At 55.0% G+C, this 22,400-nt stretch overlaps 7 protein-coding genes across 7 annotated transcripts; 3 read left to right on the plus strand and 4 right to left on the minus strand.

Annotated features, from left to right (window-relative positions):
* Window positions 1–1,689: 1,689 nt before the first annotated feature.
* ACRALDRAFT_1063203 (uncharacterized protein) lies at window positions 1,690–3,434 on the plus strand. Its single transcript, XM_071016752.1, has 3 exons — window positions 1,690–2,172; window positions 2,311–2,809; window positions 2,869–3,434. The coding sequence occupies exons 1-3, from the start codon at window positions 2,037–2,039 to the stop codon at window positions 3,098–3,100; spliced, it is 867 nt and encodes a 288-aa protein (XP_070873364.1). The 5' UTR covers window positions 1,690–2,036; the 3' UTR covers window positions 3,101–3,434.
* Window positions 3,435–3,608: 174 nt separating this feature from the next.
* Window positions 3,609–4,339, plus strand: ACRALDRAFT_2028777 (mitochondrial 54S ribosomal protein uL23m; the record flags this gene model as incomplete). The annotated part of the gene is made up of 2 exons (XM_071020557.1): window positions 3,609–3,682; window positions 3,808–4,339. 2 exons carry the CDS (start codon window positions 3,609–3,611, stop codon window positions 4,337–4,339), a joined length of 606 nt encoding a protein of 201 aa, XP_070873365.1.
* Window positions 4,340–4,515: 176 nt separating this feature from the next.
* Window positions 4,516–5,984, minus strand: ACRALDRAFT_209746 (uncharacterized protein; the record flags this gene model as incomplete). The annotated part of the gene is made up of 4 exons (XM_071022842.1): window positions 4,516–5,543; window positions 5,578–5,740; window positions 5,807–5,901; window positions 5,951–5,984. 4 exons carry the CDS (start codon window positions 5,982–5,984, stop codon window positions 4,516–4,518), a joined length of 1,320 nt encoding a protein of 439 aa, XP_070873366.1.
* A 513-nt stretch (window positions 5,985–6,497) lies between these two features.
* On the plus strand, window positions 6,498–7,680 carry ACRALDRAFT_1033069 (uncharacterized protein; the record flags this gene model as incomplete). Its single annotated transcript, XM_071014936.1, has 2 exons — window positions 6,498–6,674; window positions 6,763–7,680. The coding sequence occupies 2 exons, from the start codon at window positions 6,498–6,500 to the stop codon at window positions 7,678–7,680; spliced, it is 1,095 nt and encodes a 364-aa protein (XP_070873367.1).
* Window positions 7,681–8,264: 584 nt separating this feature from the next.
* On the minus strand, window positions 8,265–10,412 carry ACRALDRAFT_1063205 (uncharacterized protein). The gene has a single exon (XM_071016753.1). The coding sequence runs from the start codon at window positions 10,134–10,136 to the stop codon at window positions 8,655–8,657; it is 1,482 nt and encodes a 493-aa protein (XP_070873368.1). The 5' UTR covers window positions 10,137–10,412; the 3' UTR covers window positions 8,265–8,654.
* A 2,803-nt stretch (window positions 10,413–13,215) lies between these two features.
* On the minus strand, window positions 13,216–15,496 carry ACRALDRAFT_1063206 (uncharacterized protein). The gene is made up of 4 exons (XM_071016754.1): window positions 15,169–15,496; window positions 14,412–15,058; window positions 14,025–14,331; window positions 13,216–13,844 (listed from the first exon to the last, which is right to left on the minus strand). Exons 1-4 carry the CDS (start codon window positions 15,337–15,339, stop codon window positions 13,659–13,661), a joined length of 1,311 nt encoding a protein of 436 aa, XP_070873369.1. The 5' UTR covers window positions 15,340–15,496; the 3' UTR covers window positions 13,216–13,658.
* Window positions 15,497–15,864: 368 nt separating this feature from the next.
* Window positions 15,865–21,041, minus strand: ACRALDRAFT_1063207 (uncharacterized protein). Its single transcript, XM_071016755.1, has 5 exons — window positions 20,797–21,041; window positions 18,131–20,733; window positions 17,159–18,054; window positions 16,826–17,083; window positions 15,865–16,758 (listed from the first exon to the last, which is right to left on the minus strand). Exons 1-5 carry the CDS (start codon window positions 20,889–20,891, stop codon window positions 16,012–16,014), a joined length of 4,599 nt encoding a protein of 1,532 aa, XP_070873370.1. The 5' UTR covers window positions 20,892–21,041; the 3' UTR covers window positions 15,865–16,011.
* Window positions 21,042–22,400: the final 1,359 nt, after the last annotated feature.

Below are 22,400 nucleotides of genomic sequence, written 5' to 3' on the forward strand. Positions count from 1 at the left end.
CGATTCCGGGCGGAGCATTCGCTTCTGACGGTGGCAGAAAACCCCAGTTCGGTTACACCGGCATACCTAACTGAATTGGCACTACGTACGAGAAAAATCGCCCTCAACTGGAATCATGATCGGTCAGCATCAGCGCCAAGCGCCCATGATATCGCTGCCGTTTGATTACAGAGCACACAGGTTGGCATTCAACCGCATCTCTGGTGACTCCCGCCTCTTGGGAGAACAGGAGGATACAGGACACCACTTGCCATATGCCTATTGTACGAAGTAAACGCAGCGTCCCACTGACCCCCGCTGGTGGTCTAGGTCGGCCCCTACGGTGGAGTGATCGCCTGCAGCGAGGTACCGAGACCCACCCGGTGACCTCAGGAGATGCAGCTGTTTTGGCTGGGACACTGGAGCTAACCCCGCATTCTTAGCTCGCATGACCCCACAACGTAACGGGGAATCAGTGCCGCCTAGCTTCTCAGACGGGACTGTACAACTAACTTACTGTATGACAAGTCCTCTGAAATAAAAGGGCAGCATATCGTAGTAGGTAAACCATCCACAGATATCGGGCTCGGGGATCCGGTCTTTCCACTCCGTTACCTCGAAGATGGCGGATGCAATAGTGAAGATCTCTTTCGAAAAGGGACATCGGAATGTTCAGAACCGCGCGGCGACACCTCTCAGCGCGTCTCGTAGCCCTTGTCCGGCTCCAAGTCATACCTGTTAATAAACGACCCGCCGAAGTCACGTATTCAACATGAAAATTGTCAAAAATCAGGTATTCCGTGCAGATGCACTATGCCAGACTACGAATATGCACACCCTTTCCATACAGGGATGCCATGGCTACGGCAAACTTACGCATTCATTGATGGGTAATGGGTAATCGCGATGGTCCAGTATATATATACGTATATTCTCGAACGCACCCAGTCGTCTCTCGCTTGAGGCTCAAGGCGCTACTCCCTGCGTAGCATGCTCTGTTCCTACTTAGTACCTTAGAGATTTGGTATTCGTAATTCGAGGATATTCGCCGAGAACCTTATATATCCCCGCTAGGGGACGACCTAACCTTTCCCATCCAGCCACAAACAACTCACGGACCTTGCCGACGATTTCTTCACCAGGCGGACAGTACTATGCTCGTAAGGGTCCCTCCGAAGCCTTCTAGTTTTCTGATTGGGGCCCTCTAGACACTGCTCGTTGAATTCGTCGTCGTGACTCGTGAGGCAGGCAGGATCGTAGCCTAATTCGCCTGCTGCATTCCCCAGACTCTTCGTTAGATAGCGGGGCTGGCTAGGGCGTCTTCCCCGCAGCCGGAAGGATGGAACGATGAAGCGGATACATTGTCGGGGTATAGTGGGCCCCCACACGACAACAGACAGACCAACTTGCATCACATCGCGTCCACAGCGGGAGGATGGATACATACGTAGCGGCCGGTTGCACTGCTTTCATCAGATATTGTTCTTTGCTATGTCAATTCAATTGACTATTTCATCCAATACTGCACTGTATCAATTCGCTTGCTAGAGGATGTACAAGCTATTCAAAAGTCTCGTATTCTCTTGGCGCAAAACTACCCAATTCGGCTACGGATTTGGGTGGTACGTCAGGAACCTGCCATGAGCTGATTGGCATCTAGTTGCTCCTTACGATGACGCCTCAGCAATTGGGGGAAGATCGCTTGCCCCTCATCAGGTCACGAGCGCAACTAACAAGGTCCCTCCCGAAACAACCAACGCCAGCCATCCCCTCGACCCCTCATCGGTGCGAGTACTTCTGTCAATGCCTCCCGACCTCAAAGTCCCTTCCCTCTTTCCCCTTTCTTCTCCTCTCCTCCTCTCATCAAGCTGATTCGGCATACTTCACATTACATTTCCTCGCCGTCTCCCCCGGACCATCACAGCCCCAAACCCGAGTCAATTGAACCAGGAGGCCTACCAGAGTCTCCTTACCGGCTTAGATTGTGACCCCAAAGCCGTTCCCTCATCGTCAACTTTCCATCACATTCTCTTTTTAGTTCACAAAGTTCGTTCAAGATGGCAAACAAGGATTCTGCCGTGTCGGACGAGCCCATCGAGGTTCTGTTCGCACTACATCCCAAGTTCAACCTCACTGACCTCGCTGGCCCCCTGGAGGCTCTGACCTGGGCCCAGCACGATGGCAGCGATCAATGTTAGTGTTGCCCGTTACTTGGGGCGTGCTCGAGCTGCACCTTGACCCCTCTTTTGAGCACCCCGCACAATGGGAGTGAGGAACCAGTCGTCTTAGTCGAGGTGCTAACAGATGACCAATTGGTCGCAACCTTTTTAGCTAGCAAAGCCTTCGAATGCACACTCGCCGCAGCCGAACCCACGGTCCTGTCCAGCCAGGGCGTCATTATTGGCAGCCAAATCTCTTACAAGGAGGCGTACGGTCGTCTAAACGACTTTGATGTTCTCGTCGTCATCGGTGGTGGCGTGGATGACGTCCTTAAGGGAGGTGCTGAACCCCTTCCTCTTATCCTCGCATATGCCGAGCTGCAGAAGAACGATCCTGGCCGCGAACGCACCCTCTTCTCCGTGTGCACCGGGTCCCTCCTCCTTGCTAAGCAGGGAATCCTATCCGGCCTCTCGGCCACCACGCATCCTGATTACATCACCAAGTTTGAGATCCTCTGCAGTGAGGCCGCCACCAAGAATCTTGCCGAACGCACCGACGTCGTTGAGGACGCCAGATACGTTGTCAATAACCTTCGCTTTGACATTGGTGACGAGGATGAGAACCCATACATTCGACGAAAGTCGGACGCTCGTCGTCCATCCAATGGCCGGTATGTTCGCATCACTTTGTTTTGAACTTGTATACATAGGCTGACAGCGGAAAATGCAGAAAGGGAAGCATGTCATTCAAGACCGCCACAAGGCGCGAGTCTATTGCCCGCCGCTCCGCGATGCGCCTCGGGGGGCTTCGAGTCATGACGAGTGGGGGAGTGAGCGCAGGTATAGATGCGGCTCTATACCTAATCAGCGCTCTCGTCTCCGATGACTCTGCCGCCGAGGTCGCACGCATCATGCAGTGGACCTGGAACAAGGGAGTGGTTGTGGATGGCCTCGATGTTTAGAGGATAGATGGCATGGCGAATAGGCTGGGGTCAGAGTGACCCAATGGAACGGCGGACTGTGATTTCTTCGGACTGTTCAATGTAAACCTGGTAACATTATGAAATGCGAAACGATTATGCTCTTTGCTCTGACGAATGAAGGTGCAGATAAATACATGTATTGTTTGCTCTCCAGTGACTGTAGTCTTACCTGTCCATAGTAAAGACACAGACGCGGCAGGGAGTGCTGTTGTCCTGAGAGGAGCTTGAGCGAGTGGTCGACACGGGGCGAGGGTTCAGGAAATTCTCCGTGCGTGTACAAGGTGGCCATGCTAGCCAAGATACGAAGTACATGGGTGTTAATATTAGTCATCATCGGACACTGGAAGAAAATGTTCCGTGTCGACCAATCAAAGATCGCATAGGAGTTGCACCTTGAATTTTTAATCAACTGGATAATCGCGATCACAAGCAGCGTGATAGCACTTCGCGATTCCGATTCAACGAGAGCTAGAGCTAGACCACCAGAATGGCAGAAACAGCAGTAGGAAACTTGGCCAGAAGGCTACCGAGCTTCAAACTAGGGAAGAAGAAGGTGTTCCTGTATGTTTCTCCTTTCCAGCCTTTTCCTTCCCCTCTCCCCAGTTTGAACCGGAAAACCCATCACACGCTGGGAGCACGGTCTCTCGACGACCACATGGATGGCTAACTCGGAGCCTCCTTTCCAGTCCATCCCACGTCATCACCTTCCTCCGACGAGATGACCGACCCCCCAATTGGGCGTTCTTCCAGGTGCCCCTGACCTTCACAAAGTTCGACCTCCGCGATTACCTCTGGAACCTATACGGGGTGGAAACTACAGCGATCCGCAGTGTCGTGCAGCAGCACCGGATAGAGCGGCGCAACGGCGGGCGCGGCGCCCTATTCCGGCCGCCTCCGAAAAAATACATGACGGCCGAGCTGACACGGCCGTTCGTCTGGCCCGAAGTGCCGAAGGACGTGGAGGCGTGGAACAAGGATCTGTGGGACGCGCGGGAGAAGTCCGTCAGGCAATCGCACGAAGACCAGCGCAGGCGGATGAGCGGGGAGCTCGGGTCCCCCAGCAAGGAAGGCATGAGCTTCGATCGTCGCCAGCTGCGGGCACGGGCACAGCAGTACCTCGACGGCCAACTCACCTGGGAGACGGACGCGAAGCTGGACGAGAAGTGGAAGGCGGAGGGCGAAGCGGGAAAGAAGGGGTCAAATCGGCCTTGGTTTTGATTCGCGGTTCTAACGAGACTGCAGCGGGCACTGGGGGGAAACAAAAGAAGGTTTATGTATACTAAGGAAGCAGCGGCACGGAAGTGGGCGTGCTTTGTAAAACACTTGTCTCGAGAAACATGGCCTACATTTGAACGTTACTGGCGGGTATCTTATCCCTTTGGGTGTTGTTATTTTCATGAACTGGATGTTTGTTGGCTCCCAGTTGGGTCCATGTGACTTTCAGGCACTATCCAGCAATCCCGTCTCTGGAACTCTAACACGCTGTCCCCCCAACTCCACCACCCCCCCGTTAGGTTTCTTGCAAAGACCTCCAGGCCACGGAAGCCGGGGCCGAGAAGATCGTCAAAGAGACGACGCAAGTTGGGTTTCCTGGAATGCAGGTCTGGCACGGCGACTACGACACGCTGAGGCACCTTGACACTGCTCCCGACGCGCCTGGCCACGATGAGCCGCTCCCAGGGCTTCCTCCACGTCGACACGAGGTCGAAAATCGGGTCCCCGGCGGCTGTGACCTTGAGCCAGGTCCACTCGGCGGCGACCTCGAGACCCCATTCGGAGAGGATGCCGTTCGTCGGGGCGGTCAATAGCTCCAGGAGGCTGGGCTTGTTGGTCACCCAGACGGCGACTAGGCCGTCGGGCGCGAGGTGCGAGCCAACGGGGATTTGAGACAGGAGGCGTCGCGTGTCGTCTACGCCTCGCGTGGTGGGGTATCCGCCTCTCTTTCGCTTAGCGGAGCGGTTCGGCCAAGGAGGGTCGAGTACGATGAGGTCAAAGGAGGGGGCTTCCGACATGAATTCTTCCCTCTTTTCCTCGATTGTGCCGTGGACGTAGTTGGCGCTTTCCGGGAACCAGTGGCCGGTTGGATCACCGTGGTCTTCGGGCTGCTTCTGTTTGGTGGTCCGCCTAGGTAAATGAAAGGGACCGGTGTTGGATGACTTCAACGTCTCCAAAGCCCTTGTAGCCGCAGAACCCGTCATGAGATCCGCCAACAGGGCGGAGGGCGACTGGGCATGTTGGCGAACATTGGCATCCTTCGGCTCGGGGACGAGGAAAGGAGTGGAGATGGGCTCGGCCGACAGCAGGCGACGGGTCGGAGTCTGATCTGAGAGAACCTGGGCCTCTTCTAATGACCTGGGAATGTCTAGGAGAATGACAGATTTGTCCTCGTCATGGAATAGGATGCAGGACTCATCGCCGGGTGCTTGAAATGTGAATAAAGGAGATGGCGGGGAGACACAGGGTTGTTGCATCGGGTCCGCCTGGCCGGTCCCGGTGCGTTCCAAGGGCAAGTCGGGCATCGAATTTGAAATCCGGGGACATCGTGACGGGGCATGGGAGGTCGACAATTGGGTGGTGTCTAGCCGCTAGGCTTGGGTCCCAGGTCCCACCATTGGCATCCTTGATTTAGGGTCAGGTGATCAAGCAGATGCGTGACTGTGCCTGTTATCAGTGTCGATATGACACATCGAGACTTGGGGAGATCCGGGACTTGGGGAAGACAATGAGTTCTCCTTGTGAGGTCTCGCGGACAATCGAGTCTTTTACTACACTACCAACGTCTTTTCAAGTGATTTCCATGTGAGGACGTATATTAATACGGAATGCTACGGATGGCTTGGCACTCGTTAGGATTAGGTATCATTAGTAATACCGTTACAGTCAGCCACGACGGTTAGCAATGGCAGTTTGCTCGGCAATCTTCGGTTCGGAGTCTCCTCTTTACCGGCGGGTGAAGTCTCCACTTTTCCCTAACCCCAGACGGTCCTCCAATTTTTCGCAGTTAAGCCGGATAAAAGTTCCCCACCGTTGCAGAGGATGACGTCCCTAGAGCACCCGTCACAAGCCGGAAATTTCTCTCGACATTTCCACAACTCGCGATTACTTCCACCCGTCTTCCCTTGGCTTTACGAAAACACCGGCAGTGGTCAATTCGGGGACGGAGACACAAAAAGACGGACAGATTGATACTTCAGCCTCGGGCCTGGAAATGTCGTATCGGTAGCAGTCATCTCGCCCCTTTTTACATTCATTTCCGAACAACCGAACGGGCGAATTGGTGCACTAGGGCCTCACGTGCCCTCCCGTTTCCTTTACCGGCTTCTTCCCCCAGGGGACCCAGGGAATGCCCTCTACCGTCCGTGAGCATGATCACCAGATGGCCGCCGCGAACGATGTCGGGCGTCCAAGGACAACGGCCGCGCCGGCGACCACAACACCCCCGTCTCAGCCCTCTCCAGAGATCAAAAATGAGACCATAGCCGTGCGGAAAGATACGCAAAGTTTTGACTATGTATGGCGGTCCGGCGTCGCAGGCGGCATAGCTGGATGTGCGGTAAGTTCCCAGCTCGTCGTCTCTTCAATCGCGGATGCCTTACGGGCTTTGTCTCACGCGACTAACGCTTTTGTTTTTCTTCGCCTAGGCCAAGACTGTTGTCGCCCCCCTCGACCGAGTCAAAATTCTATTCCAGGCTAGCAACCCCCAGTTTGCGAAATACAGCGGGTCCTGGGCCGGCGTGGCCACGGCCATGCGCAAAATTCATACCCAGGACGGCATCCTGGGTCTTTACCGTGGACACTCGGCCACCCTACTGCGCATCTTCCCGTACGCCGGCATCAAGTTCCTGGCATACGAGCAGGTCCGGTCGCTCCTCATCCGCCGTCCCGAACACGAGACGCCCATCCGTCGACTGGCCAGCGGCGCTGCGGCCGGAGTGAGCTCCGTTTTCTTCACCTACCCCCTCGAAGTCGTCCGCGTCCGCCTCGCTTTCGAGACAAAGCACGGCCATTCCTCCTTCCGCGCCATTTGCCGGAGGATCTACAGCGAACACCGCGTTGCATCGTCCTCCCGCGCCGTCTCGGTCATCGCGCGACCCCTTGGCGGCGTCTCCAATTTCTACCGTGGCTTCGCCCCCACCATCCTCGGCATGCTTCCCTACGCAGGCATCTCCTTCCTCACACACGACACCGTGGGCGACATTCTCCGCCAGCCCCGCCTGGCAAAATGGACCATCCTCCCCGAGACGCGCAATACGCCCCATAGACCGGGCAGACGCGTCCCGCTTCGCTCCTGGGCAGAGCTCCTCTCGGGAGGCATCGCCGGTCTGGTTTCTCAGACGTGTTCATACCCGCTGGAGGTCATCCGCCGTCGCATGCAGGTTGGAGGCGCCGTGGGCGACGGCCACCGCTTGCGCATTGCTGAGACGGCAGGCCTCATCTTCCGCGAGCGTGGCTTCCGAGGGTTTTTCGTCGGTCTCACCATCGGCTACGCCAAGGTTGCGCCCATGGTGGCAGTGAGCTTCTTCACTTACGAGCGAGGCAAGCTTTGGCTGGGCATCTGATGTCCAGGGGTGGGAAATTGATTTGCCATCTTTCGTACCTACCTACCTACCTACCTACCGACCTACCGACCTACCTATTTCTGTCCACTACCTATCCATCGTTCCCGTACGTTCCTACCGAAAGGGAAGACCTCTTCGACGGGAACCAGTACTAGATGCGGTTTGGAATAAGGAGGAAGAGGAGGCTCATGTCTTTTGTGCTTTGGCAAAGAGGCGTTGACGGGCGATTCGGCACGTTATGATCAAACGAGCAGCATTAGCAGCGGGTTTGTTTATTCGAATGGGATATACATACAAGTTCCTTTGTGTTTTATATGTGGTGAATCTACGATAGAGAGGGTTGGACGTCTCCTGAGAGAACTTTCGGGTAGCTGAAGTGGGAATGTCATGGTCATGACCAGAAGGGTGCATCGGGTTGATACAGATGTATTTAAAATACCATATAGATGTTTTTATATTGCACGTTGAATCGAATTGATGTTTCCACAGTCTCCGGTGGTTGAAATCGGGATGTTGACAGTGTCTTATAACATGGACATGCTGGCGAGGCGAGGTGAGATATGCGCGATGGATACCATAACAAACGTGTGAGAACCAGGATTACATTTCGAATACTTCAAATATATATTAAATCATGATATACTACCTCCCCAAGCATACCAAACCAAACTTTTTTCAACCTCGGAGAGCACAGATATCCGTATATCTGGGCTGGTCATTTCTGCGAGTATTCCAAACATCGGGGGTATCCAGGTATCTAGAAAGAAAATGAACCGAACCATGCGTCCTCGCTAACTCCAGCCACGCTCTATAAGTCAAAATGAAGGTATCAGATGGAATAAACATTATCGTGTACATTGTGCAATAAGGGAAAAAGGGACTGAAGGAGATGATGAGGCAAATCGACAGGAGTGGTATCGTGTAACGTGTTGTGTTCGTGCCTCGCTTTCCATCTGCACAGGGTTGTTTTCCCCTTATGTAGCAGGAATCGCACGCCGGCGTAAAGAGAACTCGTTATACCCAGGAAGGCGGCCCCTCTCCTGGGGACAAACGTCTGGCTGTCTCAACAGCCGCGGTTGCAGGTGGCCGTCGGCGTTCATCTCCTCGCGCTGTTCCATGGCGGCATCGAAGCTAGGGAGGCCGGGGTCCGGTGATAGCTGCTGCGTCGCCGACGGCTGGACGACCACCTGCACCGGCACTGTGAGGTTGACCTTTGTGTCGGCAACGGTGACGGTCAGCTGGAGCGCGTAGGTGCGCGAGATGAGGCAGGTGTGGAAGGTCGGGAGAAGTAGCTTCCGCGACGTCTCAATCTTGAGGGGGATGCGAATGGACGTCTCGTGGTAAAGGGGGCTCTTTGCACCTCCGCTGTCGGACCCTGGGCGCCCGTGGTCCGAATCGGACAGGCTGTCGGTGGGGTGGCCGTCGCTGGAGTAGCCGGAATCGCGGCGGGTGATGGACGTGGGCCGCATCTTCCACGACGTCTGGTTCATCTCGGTGGAGGCCGACCCGATGGACATGGAGTAGCTGAGCTGCGGAATCCCCGTAAGAGCCAGCTGCCGACCGTCGCCCATGTTGGGCGGGACCGACATGGGCGTGCGGCTGAACCAGGTGGTGGCCTGAAGCTTGGCCGAGGCACGGTTCACCTTGGGGGGCGCAATCTCGGGGGAGTGCGGCTCGAAGGCGAGGTCCACGAGCACCGAAGTCTCGGCGCAGCCCTTGAAATCCGATGCAACCCGGAGGGCGGCGGGCTGGGCGGCGGTGGCGGTGACGACGCCCTGTTTGCCGGAGAAGATGTTCCTGCGGATGGTCTTGGACTTGGTGAGCCTGTACTGGCGGTCCTGCGGGGTGATGTTCAGGGGCGGGTCCTCGACCGAGGTGGGGAGGACGTTGATGCGGCGATCGGCTTCCATGACTTTGACGGGCCGCTCGTTGAGGTCGGGCTGCTCGGCGACGCGGGCCTTGATGAGGTACTCGACCCGGGTCATGTCGGGGGACAGGTCGTCAAAGTCCCAGCAGCCCATGGACGGCGGGAGGCGCACGTGCTGGTCGTGGACAAAGTCGGACTGCTTCCTGTGGTTGCAGGCGCCCAGGGTGAGCTGCGGAGGGATGACGAAATGGAAGGGGATGGTGTAAGTGCGGCCGGCCTCGAAGAGGCGGGGGGTCGGATAGGCCGATTCGGGGATGGGCATGTTCATCTTGAGAAAAGCGTGGGAGGAGTAGTGTGACAACTGGGCAGCTTCGACGCGGGAGCTGGCGCGGCCGACGAGGGTGATGGAGACGATATCGAAGCGGGTGTCTTTCCAGGGGGTGATGACCACGTCGCCCGAGACGGGAGAGCCCGTGTTGAAGATCTTGGCCCGGTAGTCGTCATGGAGATTGATCCGAATGTTGGTGTTTTTGGGCAAGATGGGGCGGGAGAAGGTGAGAGCAGTGCTCATACCGCTGGCGGCCGACATGACGGCGGCACTTGTGTAGTTGAGGCTGTTAATGATTGTAATTTGTAACGAGAATGTCGTTTCCCTTGTTCTCTTTTGGTATGATGAGTCAGTATGGAGATGAGAAGCAGGTGAGTATAGCTGCCATGTACGGCTTTAATGAGTTATTCAGGATGGGTATCTTCGTCCGGGCCGTGATGTTGATACGTAATCATAGCAAGCTTCTTCAGAAGGAGGTCAAGTAGATTGTCTATATATGCTTTGGTATCACGACGAAAGCAATGATGAGTATCCAAGGCGACGATGACGAAGGAGCAAAGGGGCGGAGGATGTCTTTTTATTACTCCGTCCTATAACTTCCCTTCTCGTGGCCGGGCTCTGGTGCCGAACCTCATCTGTCTTAGACCGCGCCTTAAAACCTGAGTCACACGTCAAAATTACCATGGTTGTAAGCCACAAGGCGAGGCCGAAGATCCATGATCAAGGACCGGGGGACGGCAAGCCAAGACAGGAAACAGCTGGACGTCTAGTCATGCATAAAGGTGTCGGGGGTTCCTAGTCGAGTACCGGTACCGGGACTGGCATGTTGTATTTTAAGGTGGGGACCCTTGGTCCCACTTTTTCCGTACAGTATGTACATACTGTATCATACATGTACACAGGCATGTTTTAGTGTAGGTAGTCGAGAAGTATGGGTATCCTTTGAAGTTGAAATACAAAAATGGCCAAAGTATAAGATGAATGTCATAGATATCAGCATCTTCCGCACTTAACTTTGAAAATGATATGTCAGAGAGCCCTGTCAATGGCACGTTGTCGAACCCGGACTGTGGCTGAAAAGTCATGTCCGTATAGGGCAGTGGAGCTAATGCAATGATGCGCGCCCTTCGCCTGACCCCTTGCCAAGCGCCAGTGCTTACCAATTTACCCTGCAGAGTCTGTCGTGAAAATCTGGTGATAATGACAACATTTTCTTTTCTCCTTCCTAGAACTTGTGTCATTCCCCTGATCATCCCCCCAACTCGTCTGGTTGCCTTGGACATCCCTGTCCGAGATCGGTACTTGTCTTCATCCAAGGGCGCGCCTGTTAACATGAATTCTGGACCCTTACTTCGTATGTACGTTGTACCTTAATCCATCGTGCTCACCTGACACCATTTAGGCCGACTTCGGGTAGCCTATTACTCAAATTCAACGCCACGTTTCTGTACACTTTGTTCAACTGGAGTCCGATATACGGAGTACGAAATGGAATACGCTGTGTACTTTGTAAGGTGACGTTGGTTCTTGATCATGAATTCAATTACTCCGTACAGCTACGGACTATTGTGTACGAGGACCTTCATCCTCCGCCAGAATAGTGTACAATAGGTGCCAAATACAATACCAGCAAGGCCAACCTTTAAAAGCATCCCGCGTACCAGTACCTGCCTTATTCTTCCATCTGGCCCACCGCAAGGCTGAAAAAGGGTCAAGCCGGCTGCACTTAACGTACACGGATTCTCAGAGGGGCTACTCGGCGGCCTAGCCCATTAGGAGCCGTCAGGGTAAGCTCACGGGACCGGTCAGGACCCATCTGGTCGGGTCGCCTTAACGTACACGGTCCGGGTCCCTCCCAAGCGGCCAACATGGTGGGGCCCTCGTCCCCGGCGTGCCGATTAGGGAAAAGCGAAAAGGTTTTCCAGAACGTCGTCGCCAAGTCCTGTCGTTAGGGGAATCTTGTCCCACTTGACGACATGAAGGGCCCAGTTGGACGAGAGTACCGAAGGAGGCTTCGCCCAACATCGCTTACAGATGATTACTCCTGTTTACCTCCTGGTATAAACTTCTGCATCCTGGATTATACAACCTGGTGGAATGATCCGACGTCTTCGTGTACAACGTACATATTCATCCACCCGCCTGCTTCATCGCATGCAACGCAGGGAATACGTTATAGTCAATGCGGGAAGTCCCATTGGACTGGTGGATCGAGGCACGCCCTGACGGAAATAAAGCGGATCTCCTGGGCTCCACTTTGAGCCGCCGTGGAACCGTCTTACCCATGTCTCGGACCAAATATTCGGCTTTTAGTCTATGGGGGAAAAGGTCTAGACTCGGGAAACCATCATTATCCCTGGGCAACATGCAAAAAGAAACACAAAACTACAACGTACGCCGACCTTGGAAAATTCGAAAATCTCTGCTTCGAGCCTCCACTTTGAGCCGATATCAAAATTATCCGATTCACTTAACCCGGCCTTGCTTGTTGCGTTCATCGGATGTTGTCTTGGTGACGTGTTTGGTTTTGGTCGACTTTTCACCCTTTTTATGGGACCATGATGACGCATGGCGATTCATTCGCTGCATGATAAGTGGGTCCTCTCGACTCGTTGCCAGCCACTAAATGATTAATAATGCGACGCTTCGCCAATCGTGGCTTTCTGCTTGGACGTCAGATCTGGTATTACTAACCGATGTCGGACGGCCGTCGACGCACGTGGACGACAACGACACACGTGGAAGACTATGGCATTCAAAGGCCGTACCCAGACACGAACGGCATCACCTGAGAATAGAACAAGGGGCATTTTCCATCGCTCCCTATTAACCTACTATCTCGACCCGACGCACGGGAGGACGTTTCACTAATCGGTTCCTTCGCGTTCTACCGTGGTAGCCAGGCGAGCCGTTAGACCCTTGATGCTGATAACCTTACCTTGAATCCCCAGATTTAGGTCCTCCCCACGATCGCCCTAGTCCACCGCAACACGCGGGACTATGCCTGAATCACGAATGAGAAGTCCGGGGTTTGGCCATACATACACTAGCTCCAGCTCGTGCCCAAGCCAGATCGCCCTGGTCATCAACGGGACAATGAATAAGCTTTATCCGTCTTACCTTGGAGAAGAGATGACAAATTGAGAAACGGTTGTATGACTAAACCACGGTCCTCGAGGTACTAGTACATGTGCCAATGCTGCGAGAGCACCAGAAGGACCATCTCATCACGTGGTCCCTGTCGGGAGCTAATATAAGCGAGGACAGTCATAGCGGTAGACTCTGGTTAGCTCCAAGCTTTAGTGTCGTTCGTCAACTTTTGTCTGGCCGAAGCCGGAGGCGGGGAGGAGACGGGGAGGGAAAGCTGGGATTAGATGCGCTGTACTTCGTACGGGGTAAGGTCGCCCAGACCCAAATTCATGGGGTACGGGGTAGCTGAGGTTGGAGCTGTCACAGTACAAGTGGCACACCGTTCCACGGCGTTCTCCGGCGAGACAGGCTCTGGCTCCGAACTAGGCTCTGCGTCACACAGCTTCCCTCGTCTCTCATTTCGTCTCCTTTTCCTTTCCTTCGCTATTCTAATAACTGGCACACAAACGAGGCCTAACACATACCTCTCCGTCTTTTACCGGTAAGCCAATTCCGGTCACTCCACACAACCCCCTCTTGTTCTCGTATCGCCGTATCAAACGGTATACGTCTTAGTATATATGCGTCACGACGATAACTAGGAAGACCGAGGTAAACAAGGAGCCCTCCTCAGTCGAAGCAACCTAGAGTCATCTAGTCTTTCCATGAAATGAAGAGCATGATGCCCGCCCCCAGGGCAATGGCTGCAAACTGAACCAGCGTCTTGCGTATTTCCTGGCCTTTGTTGGGACCCGTTTCGAGCAGCTCGGGAATGACTGCCACGGTACCGACATATAAGAATGTCCCAGCCGTGAAGGGGAGAAGCATGTCGCCCCAGCTCTGAGTAAAGGTCAAAATGTCAGCTCATGCCCGTGTAGGACCGTGTGGTCCAGGTGGTTGGCAGTTATCGAGGGAAAGATGCGGGCAGAAGCAAGAGGGCAATGTTTGGGCCTGCAGCCATCAAGAAGAGAAGGTGGAACGGGGACAGGGAAAAAGAAAGGACATGTTAGTAAAACTCACCAAGCTGGTCCCCCAGATACCCGCATTTCGCGCCATCGCGCCGTCACTTCCGGCGCCGTGGCCGCCAAACTCCTGAACGGCGATACCAATGAGAGTGCCCAGCAGAGCCCCAATCGCCGTGACAAACTGCGCACCCATGGCGGCGCGCTTGCTGAAGCCCGACTGGACGAGCAGCGCGAAATCGCCCACCTCGTGCGGGATCTCGTGGAAGAAGACCGCCACGGTAGTTGTCGCCCCGATGGTGGGGGAGGCATAGAAGCTCGCCGACATGGCCAGCCCGTCCGTGATGTTGTGCGTAAAGTCGGCGCTGTTGCGACAAGAAAAACGTTAGCGCCTTTTACAACCCTGTTCGAGCAACAAGAGGAAGAGAAGCAAAGTCGCCCTTACATCAGGTTCAGGTAACCCCCAAGCTTGATGCTGGCGTTCCCTTCCTTTCCATCCTGACCCGCCGCCTCCTTCTGTACGACCTCTTCTGACTCTCCGTTCGCCTTCTTCCCCTTCCTCGCCCTCGCGGCGCCCTTGGCGTCCTCATCCACGCCGCTGGCCACCGCCGTGGGAACAACCATGTTCCCCTTATCCTCTCCATGTCCGTGACCGTGGGAGTGGTCATGTCCGCCTGCGCCGCCCGTGGCGATCCGCAGCGCCTTGTCCATGGCGACGAACGTCAGGAAGCCAACCAGAATGGCGACGCCGAGGAGCAAGTTCCGCTTCGGTTCGACGAGGACGAAGCGAGTGCGATCCGGCTCGTCTTCGCCCAGGAAGATCTCTGGGAGTAGGTGGAAGAGGGTGTCGCCTAATATGCCGCCGACGGCGAAGGCGACCATGATGGACAGCGAGGCCGGGTCAATGTCGGGCGGGCAGAGGGCGAGGAGCATGTTGGGCGGCCCGGAGATGTACAGCGTCGCGAGCAACGAGTTGATGGCCGGGTGGCTGGAGGGAAAGAGCAGCTGGAAAGCCCGCGCGAGGAACGAGGAGGATTGTGATGAAAACCGGGCATGTTTGGCCCCTGAGAGGGAAGCTACAATGGGACATTGCTGAGAGGGAAGGGGATCAGCTATCAGGGCTACGGGCGCGATCAGGGCGATTGGGGCGATCTATGGCCCAAGGGATGACATAGGGACGACGGAGCGGGAAGAAGCCGTACCTGAAGTTCATCGTCCAGTTCCTCGAGACTCAAGCTCTCGAGGGCGGAAAAGGTAACAGGCGATTCTTTCCCAACTGCTGGGTCGCCATATGTGGCCGTAGCGACAGCGAAGTGAAGGGAGAGGGCGAGGGCGAGCCCGTACAGGACGGGCTTGACTGCTCGCGACGCCATGGTGTGCTTAGGTGTCTGACGTGACGACACGGAAAATATTCGAGCCCAATTGTCAATAGATCTCTGGGGGCATGATCCTCCGGGTGTTCGAGTCTTCTGGAGGATTTGATTCCTGATACTTGTTCAGTCGCGATGTCGGACGTTGGGGGGTGTACTGTATTAATTCGCACTATGCGGATAACGGGATTGGATTTGGGAGGAATTCGTGTCACGTGCCCTGATGTCACACCTCGGGTCAACCTAAATCCCATGCCGTAATGACTAAGCAGTTAGGGACCTCAAACCTTCGTTTCAGCTGCTTTCACGATCCAGGAAATTCGTCGGCAATTTTACCCCTTTCCCCCCAGTATATACAAGACACGATCTCCTGCTACGCAATGACCGGGACGACATGAACGGCAACATCCTTTCGTAAAGGGAGAACCAGTGTTATGTTACTATTGTTACCAGTTACCATCCATATCTGACCGAGGCCCACGGCGTTGTTCGAGGGACTGAGTCTCAACTTGTCGAAGCTCTACAACACATTCTACTGACGCATTCCTTGGCCGACAAATTCAAAGTTGTGTTTCTTATTATCTCCCGATACAATATTCAGTCAACTCAAGAACGCCTCGCCTTTTTATTTATCCAGCCCCTTTTCCAGAGATACCTTGTGGCCCTGACATGCTCCTACAAGCTCACCTCGCCCCCTTTTCTCTCCAAGGCTGCTCTCAACTCATCGCTCTCCCCACTGTGTAACACCATCTCCGAAAACAGCCCTCCCTTGGCGTACAATTCACTGGGACTTCCAGCCTCTGCCACTCGTCCGCCACTCATGACCACGACCGTGTCGTAGTCGATAATCGTCCTCAGCCGGTGCGCAATCGTCACCAGCGTCCGCCCCCCGCCCGCCTCGTCGAGCTCCTTGCGGAGAACCTCCTGAATCCCCCGATCCGTTTCGTAGTCCATGCTCGCCGTCGCCTCGTCCAGGAGCATCAGCCGACTTTTACGCACGAGCGCACGGCAGAGCGAGAGAACCTGTCGCTGCCCGTGCGAGAAGTTTTCGCCCTTGGGGTTGACGTGCGTGTCTAGGTCGAAGTCTGTCACTGCAGATGAATATCCATTCGAGTTCCGATTCTCGCCGCCGTGGCTGTTGCTGTTGCCGTTTGCCTGAAGACCGTGGCCGCCGTTCGTTTGCTGTTGCTTGAATGCAGCAATTCCCTGGCAAGACTGCAGGGCCCTTTTAAGGTCGACCTCCGGCACTCGCCCGGTTGGGTCCAGGTTGGATTCGACAGTGCCGTTGAATAGAACTGCTTCCTGGGGGATGATGGTGAGAGCTTCTCGTAGTCTCCGGCGAGGAATCTTCGTAATGTCGATGCCGTCGTACAAGATCTGTCCCGATACTATGTGGGTGAAACGTAGCAACGACAAGACCAGCTAAATTGGAACTGTCAGTCTCAAAACTCCCCAGAAACGAAGACACTCCTGCAGGGTAATGACTCACCGTGCTCTTTCCAGATCCCGTCCTCCCTACAATGGCCACTCGCTCCCCCGCTTCGAAGGTGAGATTGACGTCGGTGAGAATGTCAGGCCCATCCGGGTCGTAGCGAATGGTAACATTCCGCAGTTCGACTCGACCCGTTGTCGGCCATTCTCGAGGCAGGACTTGCGACTCCTCGTCGGCATATTCACCTTCTTCGACGTAAGGCTTGTCCGACTTATCCTCAGGCTCAAGACCCGCGTACTCACGAACCCGAATGAACTGCGCCACGCGTTAGCAATCAAGGCCCCGAGCTCGAACGCCTCTCTCTCTCTCTCCCTCGCCCCATCTACTCACACTCTGAAGCTCAACCTCAAGGTCGTTCATACTGCGAACCAGCAGCAAAATCGTCTGGCTCAGTCCCGTCGCATTGGTTAGAGAGAACCCGACAAGCCCCGCAGACACGACGCCGGCCTTTGAAACGGCGATGATGCCCGCGGAAAGTCCAACGAGAGCCGTTATGAAATCCACTCGCATCGCAACCCAGCGATTGCAGTTGTAATTCGCCTCCGCCGCACGGGTCCATACCCGTAATCTCTCGGCCAGCGTCTCGCCAAACGCCCCGGCCATCCCGTCCCGAGCCCGGATGACCGCGAGGCCGGCCAACGTATCCGAGAATTGCGTGAACACAGGCGACTGGGCCGAGGATACCAGTTTCTTGACCGTCACCGCCGTCCTGGTATACATCTCGCCCACAATGACGCCGACGAAGCAAGTGACAGCCGCCGGCACGACGAAAATGGGCAAAATAGAGCTGATGGCGCCAATGCGGAAGACCAGGTTCATGCCGTAGTCGAGGAAGTTCCGGAGTTGACCGCAGACCATCGAATCGAGCGAGTACATATCCCGAGAAAACCGATTGATCACCCGACCAACGGGGACATTCTTGAACCAGGACAACGAGACTCCCATCACGGCCCTGATGAAATCGTTGTGTAGTTTCCGGGCCGCGTGCCAGGCACCGTTCTCAAAGGCTAGAATGATGGCGGCCGTGCTCACTTTTTCGGCAGCGGCAAAGGCGGCATATACTCCCAGGTAGAACCCGACGTTGACTGCCTCTTCTTTGGAATAGGCTCCGACCCACACGGACAGCCAGAGTGAGCTGGCCATCCAAGCGACGTTCGAGAACAGCTGGAGCAGGATACAAGCGATGGCATAGAGTGGCCCGCCAAAATACGTCATATATTTGAAGACTATGGCCATTTTCTGTAAGCGACATGACCAGTGGTGCGCCTGTTATGGACATGGGAGATAATTCTTGCGACTTACACGTGAGGCGAGTGTTCTTCCCGCTTGCCTTCATCTCCTGTGCCACCAAATCTTTCCCGTCCGGACGGCGCGCCGTCTTGGACGTGTCGTTGAGTGAGTCGCTCCGGCTTTCGAGCTCCGGCTCGAGCCCTTCGTCCCTCACGTTGACACCTGCTATTTCGCCGTCCCCTTCTGGAAAGACGGACGCCACGGGCTGGCGCACGACCCCGATATTCCGTTCAATGCTCGAGACCGTGCCGTCCTCTAGAAGGACGCAGAGATCGGACTGGGCCGCCACCCAAGGCTGTTGTGACACCAATACCGTCGTCCTACCTCTCAGCATATCCGTGCAGAAGCATCGTTCCCAAAGTGAAGCCGACGTCTTCGCATCCAAGGCAGAGAAGATGTCGTCCAGTAATATCAAGGGCGCTTTGGAGTATAGAGCCCTGGCCAAGGCTATCCTCGCTTTCTGGCCACCCGAGAGCGATGCGCCGTTCTCGCCGACGACAGTCTGGTCCCCCTGGTCCATCTGGCTTAGATCCAACACCAAGCAACAGGCCTCTATGACCCGGTCGTAACGTGCCTTCTCAAAGGGAGCCTGAAACAGAATATTCTCTCGGATTGTCTCGTTCTGTAACCACGCTGTCTGTGACGCAAATGCAACATCGCGGGGTCTCGTGACGGTGCCCCCCAGCCGCTCCGCTTCGCCGAGGATGGCGAGGAGCAAGGTCGTTTTACCGCTGCCACTGGGACCGGCCACAGCGTTGAGACCACCTTCAACAAATGAGACAGATACCTTCTGTAGCCTGAACGTGGCGAGCGCGTTGCGCCTAAACGAGCCGTCCTGGATTTGAAGCGGGCCTTCAGCATATTTCTCCATGGCTACCGTACTCTCGAAGTACCTGTCAAGGCGGTCGAGAGCTACCATGGCTGCGGTAACATTCCTCGAGAGACTCCCCGCCTGTGTGATGTTCTTGCGGATGTTTTTCACCAGGTGGACCGTGGTGAAAGCTGTCGCGGCGTCCAGCTCCTGCTTCCTCACGGCGACATGAAGCAAGAATATGAGAATCAGGGCAATGTAGGGGATGAGCTGGGTGACTTGGTTCAGGGAGACGTAGAGCACAGAGACGCGCCAGAGATGCCGTTGCTCGGTAGCCCGGGTGTCCTGAAGTTTCCCGATGGCAGCATCCTCCCAGGCAAAGTACTTGATGGCGCGGATGGAGGATAGATACTCGGAAACGAGGGATATCCGAGAGTCCTGGGCTCGGCGTACCGTGCGGGTGGCCTTGGCCATGAGCTGCGCGATGAAGATGGAAATGGGAGAAGCAAGTAGGAGAACAGACGCGCCGACGAGCGACGGCCACCCGAGGATCTTGTACAGCCCGACTATGGCCGCCGCGGTACCTATGGGCAGACCGATGCTGATCATGACGACGTCGCGCGAGGCCCAGATGGCGTCGACATCAGCGGCCATCAGATTGGCCAGCCGACCGGCCGAGGTGGACGTCTGGGCCGGTTTTCGGTTTCCTCTCGATCTCCCGGTAGGTGTAGACGTGGAGACGGAGAAGATATCGTCTTCGACCTCCCTAGAGGACATGGCTCTGTGGTAAAGCTCCTGGGTCATGGCCGACTTGACGCGCACAATCAACCTTGTTGAAGTGAAAATGTACTGCTGAAAAACAACAGACCGTGAAATGGGCCCAGAGAACATGAGCAAAAGCCAAACCCACGGCCGGATGACGGAACCCTGCGGATCGGCCAGGTAGGAGAGGAGCCGGTAGAGGGCAAAGGGGGCGATGAGCTCCAGAAGGTAGGCGGAAGCTATGTAGCCGGCCATCATGGCCGTCTCTTTGTACAACAAACGCAACAAGGTCCAAAAGGTCGACTTGCCCTTGGCTCGCGCATCCTTGACCTTGGACAGCAGAAGAAGCGGATCGTCGTACCAGGCAATTCTAGGCAGGTCGTCCACCGTAACCGGACCTCGGGTGCCCTTCCAGATCAAAGGCGTCAGCCAGTCGTAGGTCAGAAAGTACTGAGCCCAGCTGCATATCTCCTCCGGGGCCGGGTCCTTATCAACTGCGCCTTTGGGTAGATCGTACTTGAGAGAAGGAGGCACCCATTCTCGTGGCGTGAAGAGGGCGATCAGCACTGAGAAGCTAAGGCTAATAACGGCACCCATCAGGGGACCTTTGACGAGACAGGCCTGGTGAGCACTCGTACAGGGCAACACAACCGGTGCGGCCAAGAGGAGCAAGGTGGCAACGAGGACAAAGTTGACCTGGTGAAGGGCTATATGTCTCCATTCCAAATCATCGACGAGTCTCAGCAAGCCCATGATCAAGGCATAGGCGACGCAGGCAACGTTGAGCCAGTTCGCTTCGCCCCTGGCGGAAGCTAGAGCAAGGAACGATAGGGAGGCGGTGCGAGTGGCGAGAGCGCAGACCTCCCAAGGCCATCGAATAGCTGAGGCCGCATGACGAGGAAGTGACCTCCTCACGTAGGCGCGGTTTAGAAGTCGATAGGAGGTCCACAGGAGGGAGATGAAGATGACCAAGCACTGGATGTAACCAGCCTCAGCGACAGTTACGATGGATTCTATCCAAGGAAGCCGGGTGTGCTCGGCGCTGTGAACTGGGTCAGTCTACAGGGCAGATCATAGGGGGTGGGCAACGGAATTGGGTCTTTACCTCCATAAGGGAACCTCATTCCACTTTGATTGTTCTCGTTGGACCGTGGTGGCTATGCGCACCCATGCCTTCTCCGGAATGATGTCTTGGTCCATCACCATCACCTTCATCTAGATAATTAGGTGAGACAGGAAATTAGAAGTACCGGGATCGTCCTTTTGCCCAGCATTTCATGTTCTGAAGCTTCAGAGATGCAATGGGGAAGATACGACAGGATGAAATAAAATAAATAAATAAATAATAAAAATAAAAAATAGAAATAAAAATATATTTTAAAAATAAAAAATAAAAACGACAGCGGAAAGAGGCAAGAAGTGGAAGAGGAAGGAAATGTTTGATGCGATTACCTAGCATCTCGGTCAATGGTCATAGTCTCTTGTATCTTATCAGGGATAAGTCGGTCAGCGTCATATTAGTGGACCAAAAAATGCCAAGGATTTGGTTCAATGTCAAACCTGGTACCGTTCGCTGTGAGAATAGCCGGCTAGTGACTAACAATTACCTGGGGTGACGATGTCCCTGGTACAGGCCATGGCCGCTCGTCTGCCGCTTCTTCTTCACCGATTATCATCCTTAAAAACCTGGGCCAAAGGGGCGCCAAATCACGGAAGCTTTCCCGCTGCAGGCCTGCTGACAGGCACTAATATTTAACTGGACATCCGCCAAGTTCCAATGCAGCGATTGCTGCTTCCGGGCTCCAGCCCAGGTTCTCAGTGGAGAATCAACATGTGCCGCGTCCAATGATCTAATCCCACGGTGACAGTTTGTTCACCGACAAATGACAACAACCTGGACCTGACCTGACATGTTCACCTTATCATTGGCAGTGATACCGATGTCGCTGTCGAGTTAAGCCTCAGCATGCTTCTCATCTGTTCTCGTACCCAAGCAAACAGCCGTAGCATAGTCTCCGTCATGACTAATCGAAAGCATGGCCGTCTGCTCCTCCGTCCCGGACATCCCTCCAGTCCGGACCACGGCTATCGGCGGCCCGCTCCCGTTAGGGGTCACCTCTGGCTCGCCATCCTTTCTCCGCTCCTCCTCGTCGAGTTGAGCTTCGCTTCTGCTATCGGCCCGCTTGATGACTATGTCATGCCACGACAGTCTCATGGACGGATGAGCCTTGAAAGTTGCCTCTTTGGCCGCAAACCTGCGTCCTTATATTAGTACATTTTGTTGGCTCTTGAGCCCAAGCAATGTGGAGGAGCAGACGAAGAAGAGCCATTCGAAAATGAGGTGTATGTTCGCCGTTTCACTTAAAGATAAAGGAAAAGGTAAAAAAGGATGGAAACACACCGTCCGGCCAAGAAAGTCGCCCGCGTCCATAAATCCGGATACGTCTTCTTCAGCGTGGAAAAGTCCAACCCCTCTCGCAATCCATGGCCGGCAATCAGCGCCGTCGGGAGGGTAGGAGGCAGCCGGGTGATCGGCGCCGCGGCGATTTCTTCGGGCGTCAGGATGCGGCTGACGAACCGCGCGGCGTGGCGTCCCGCGAGGATGCGAAATATCCGGGAGATACGACAAATGTCGGTCCCAACGTTGAGGGGGAAAGGAAACGATTTGGGACCCATTTGGGGGTTTAATTCTCCCGGAGAACGAGTAAG

Source organism: Sodiomyces alcalophilus (assembly GCF_042370955.1).
Source record: "Sodiomyces alcalophilus JCM 7366 unplaced genomic scaffold ACRALscaffold_6, whole genome shotgun sequence".
NCBI lineage: Eukaryota > Fungi > Ascomycota > Sordariomycetes > Glomerellales > Plectosphaerellaceae > Sodiomyces > Sodiomyces alcalophilus.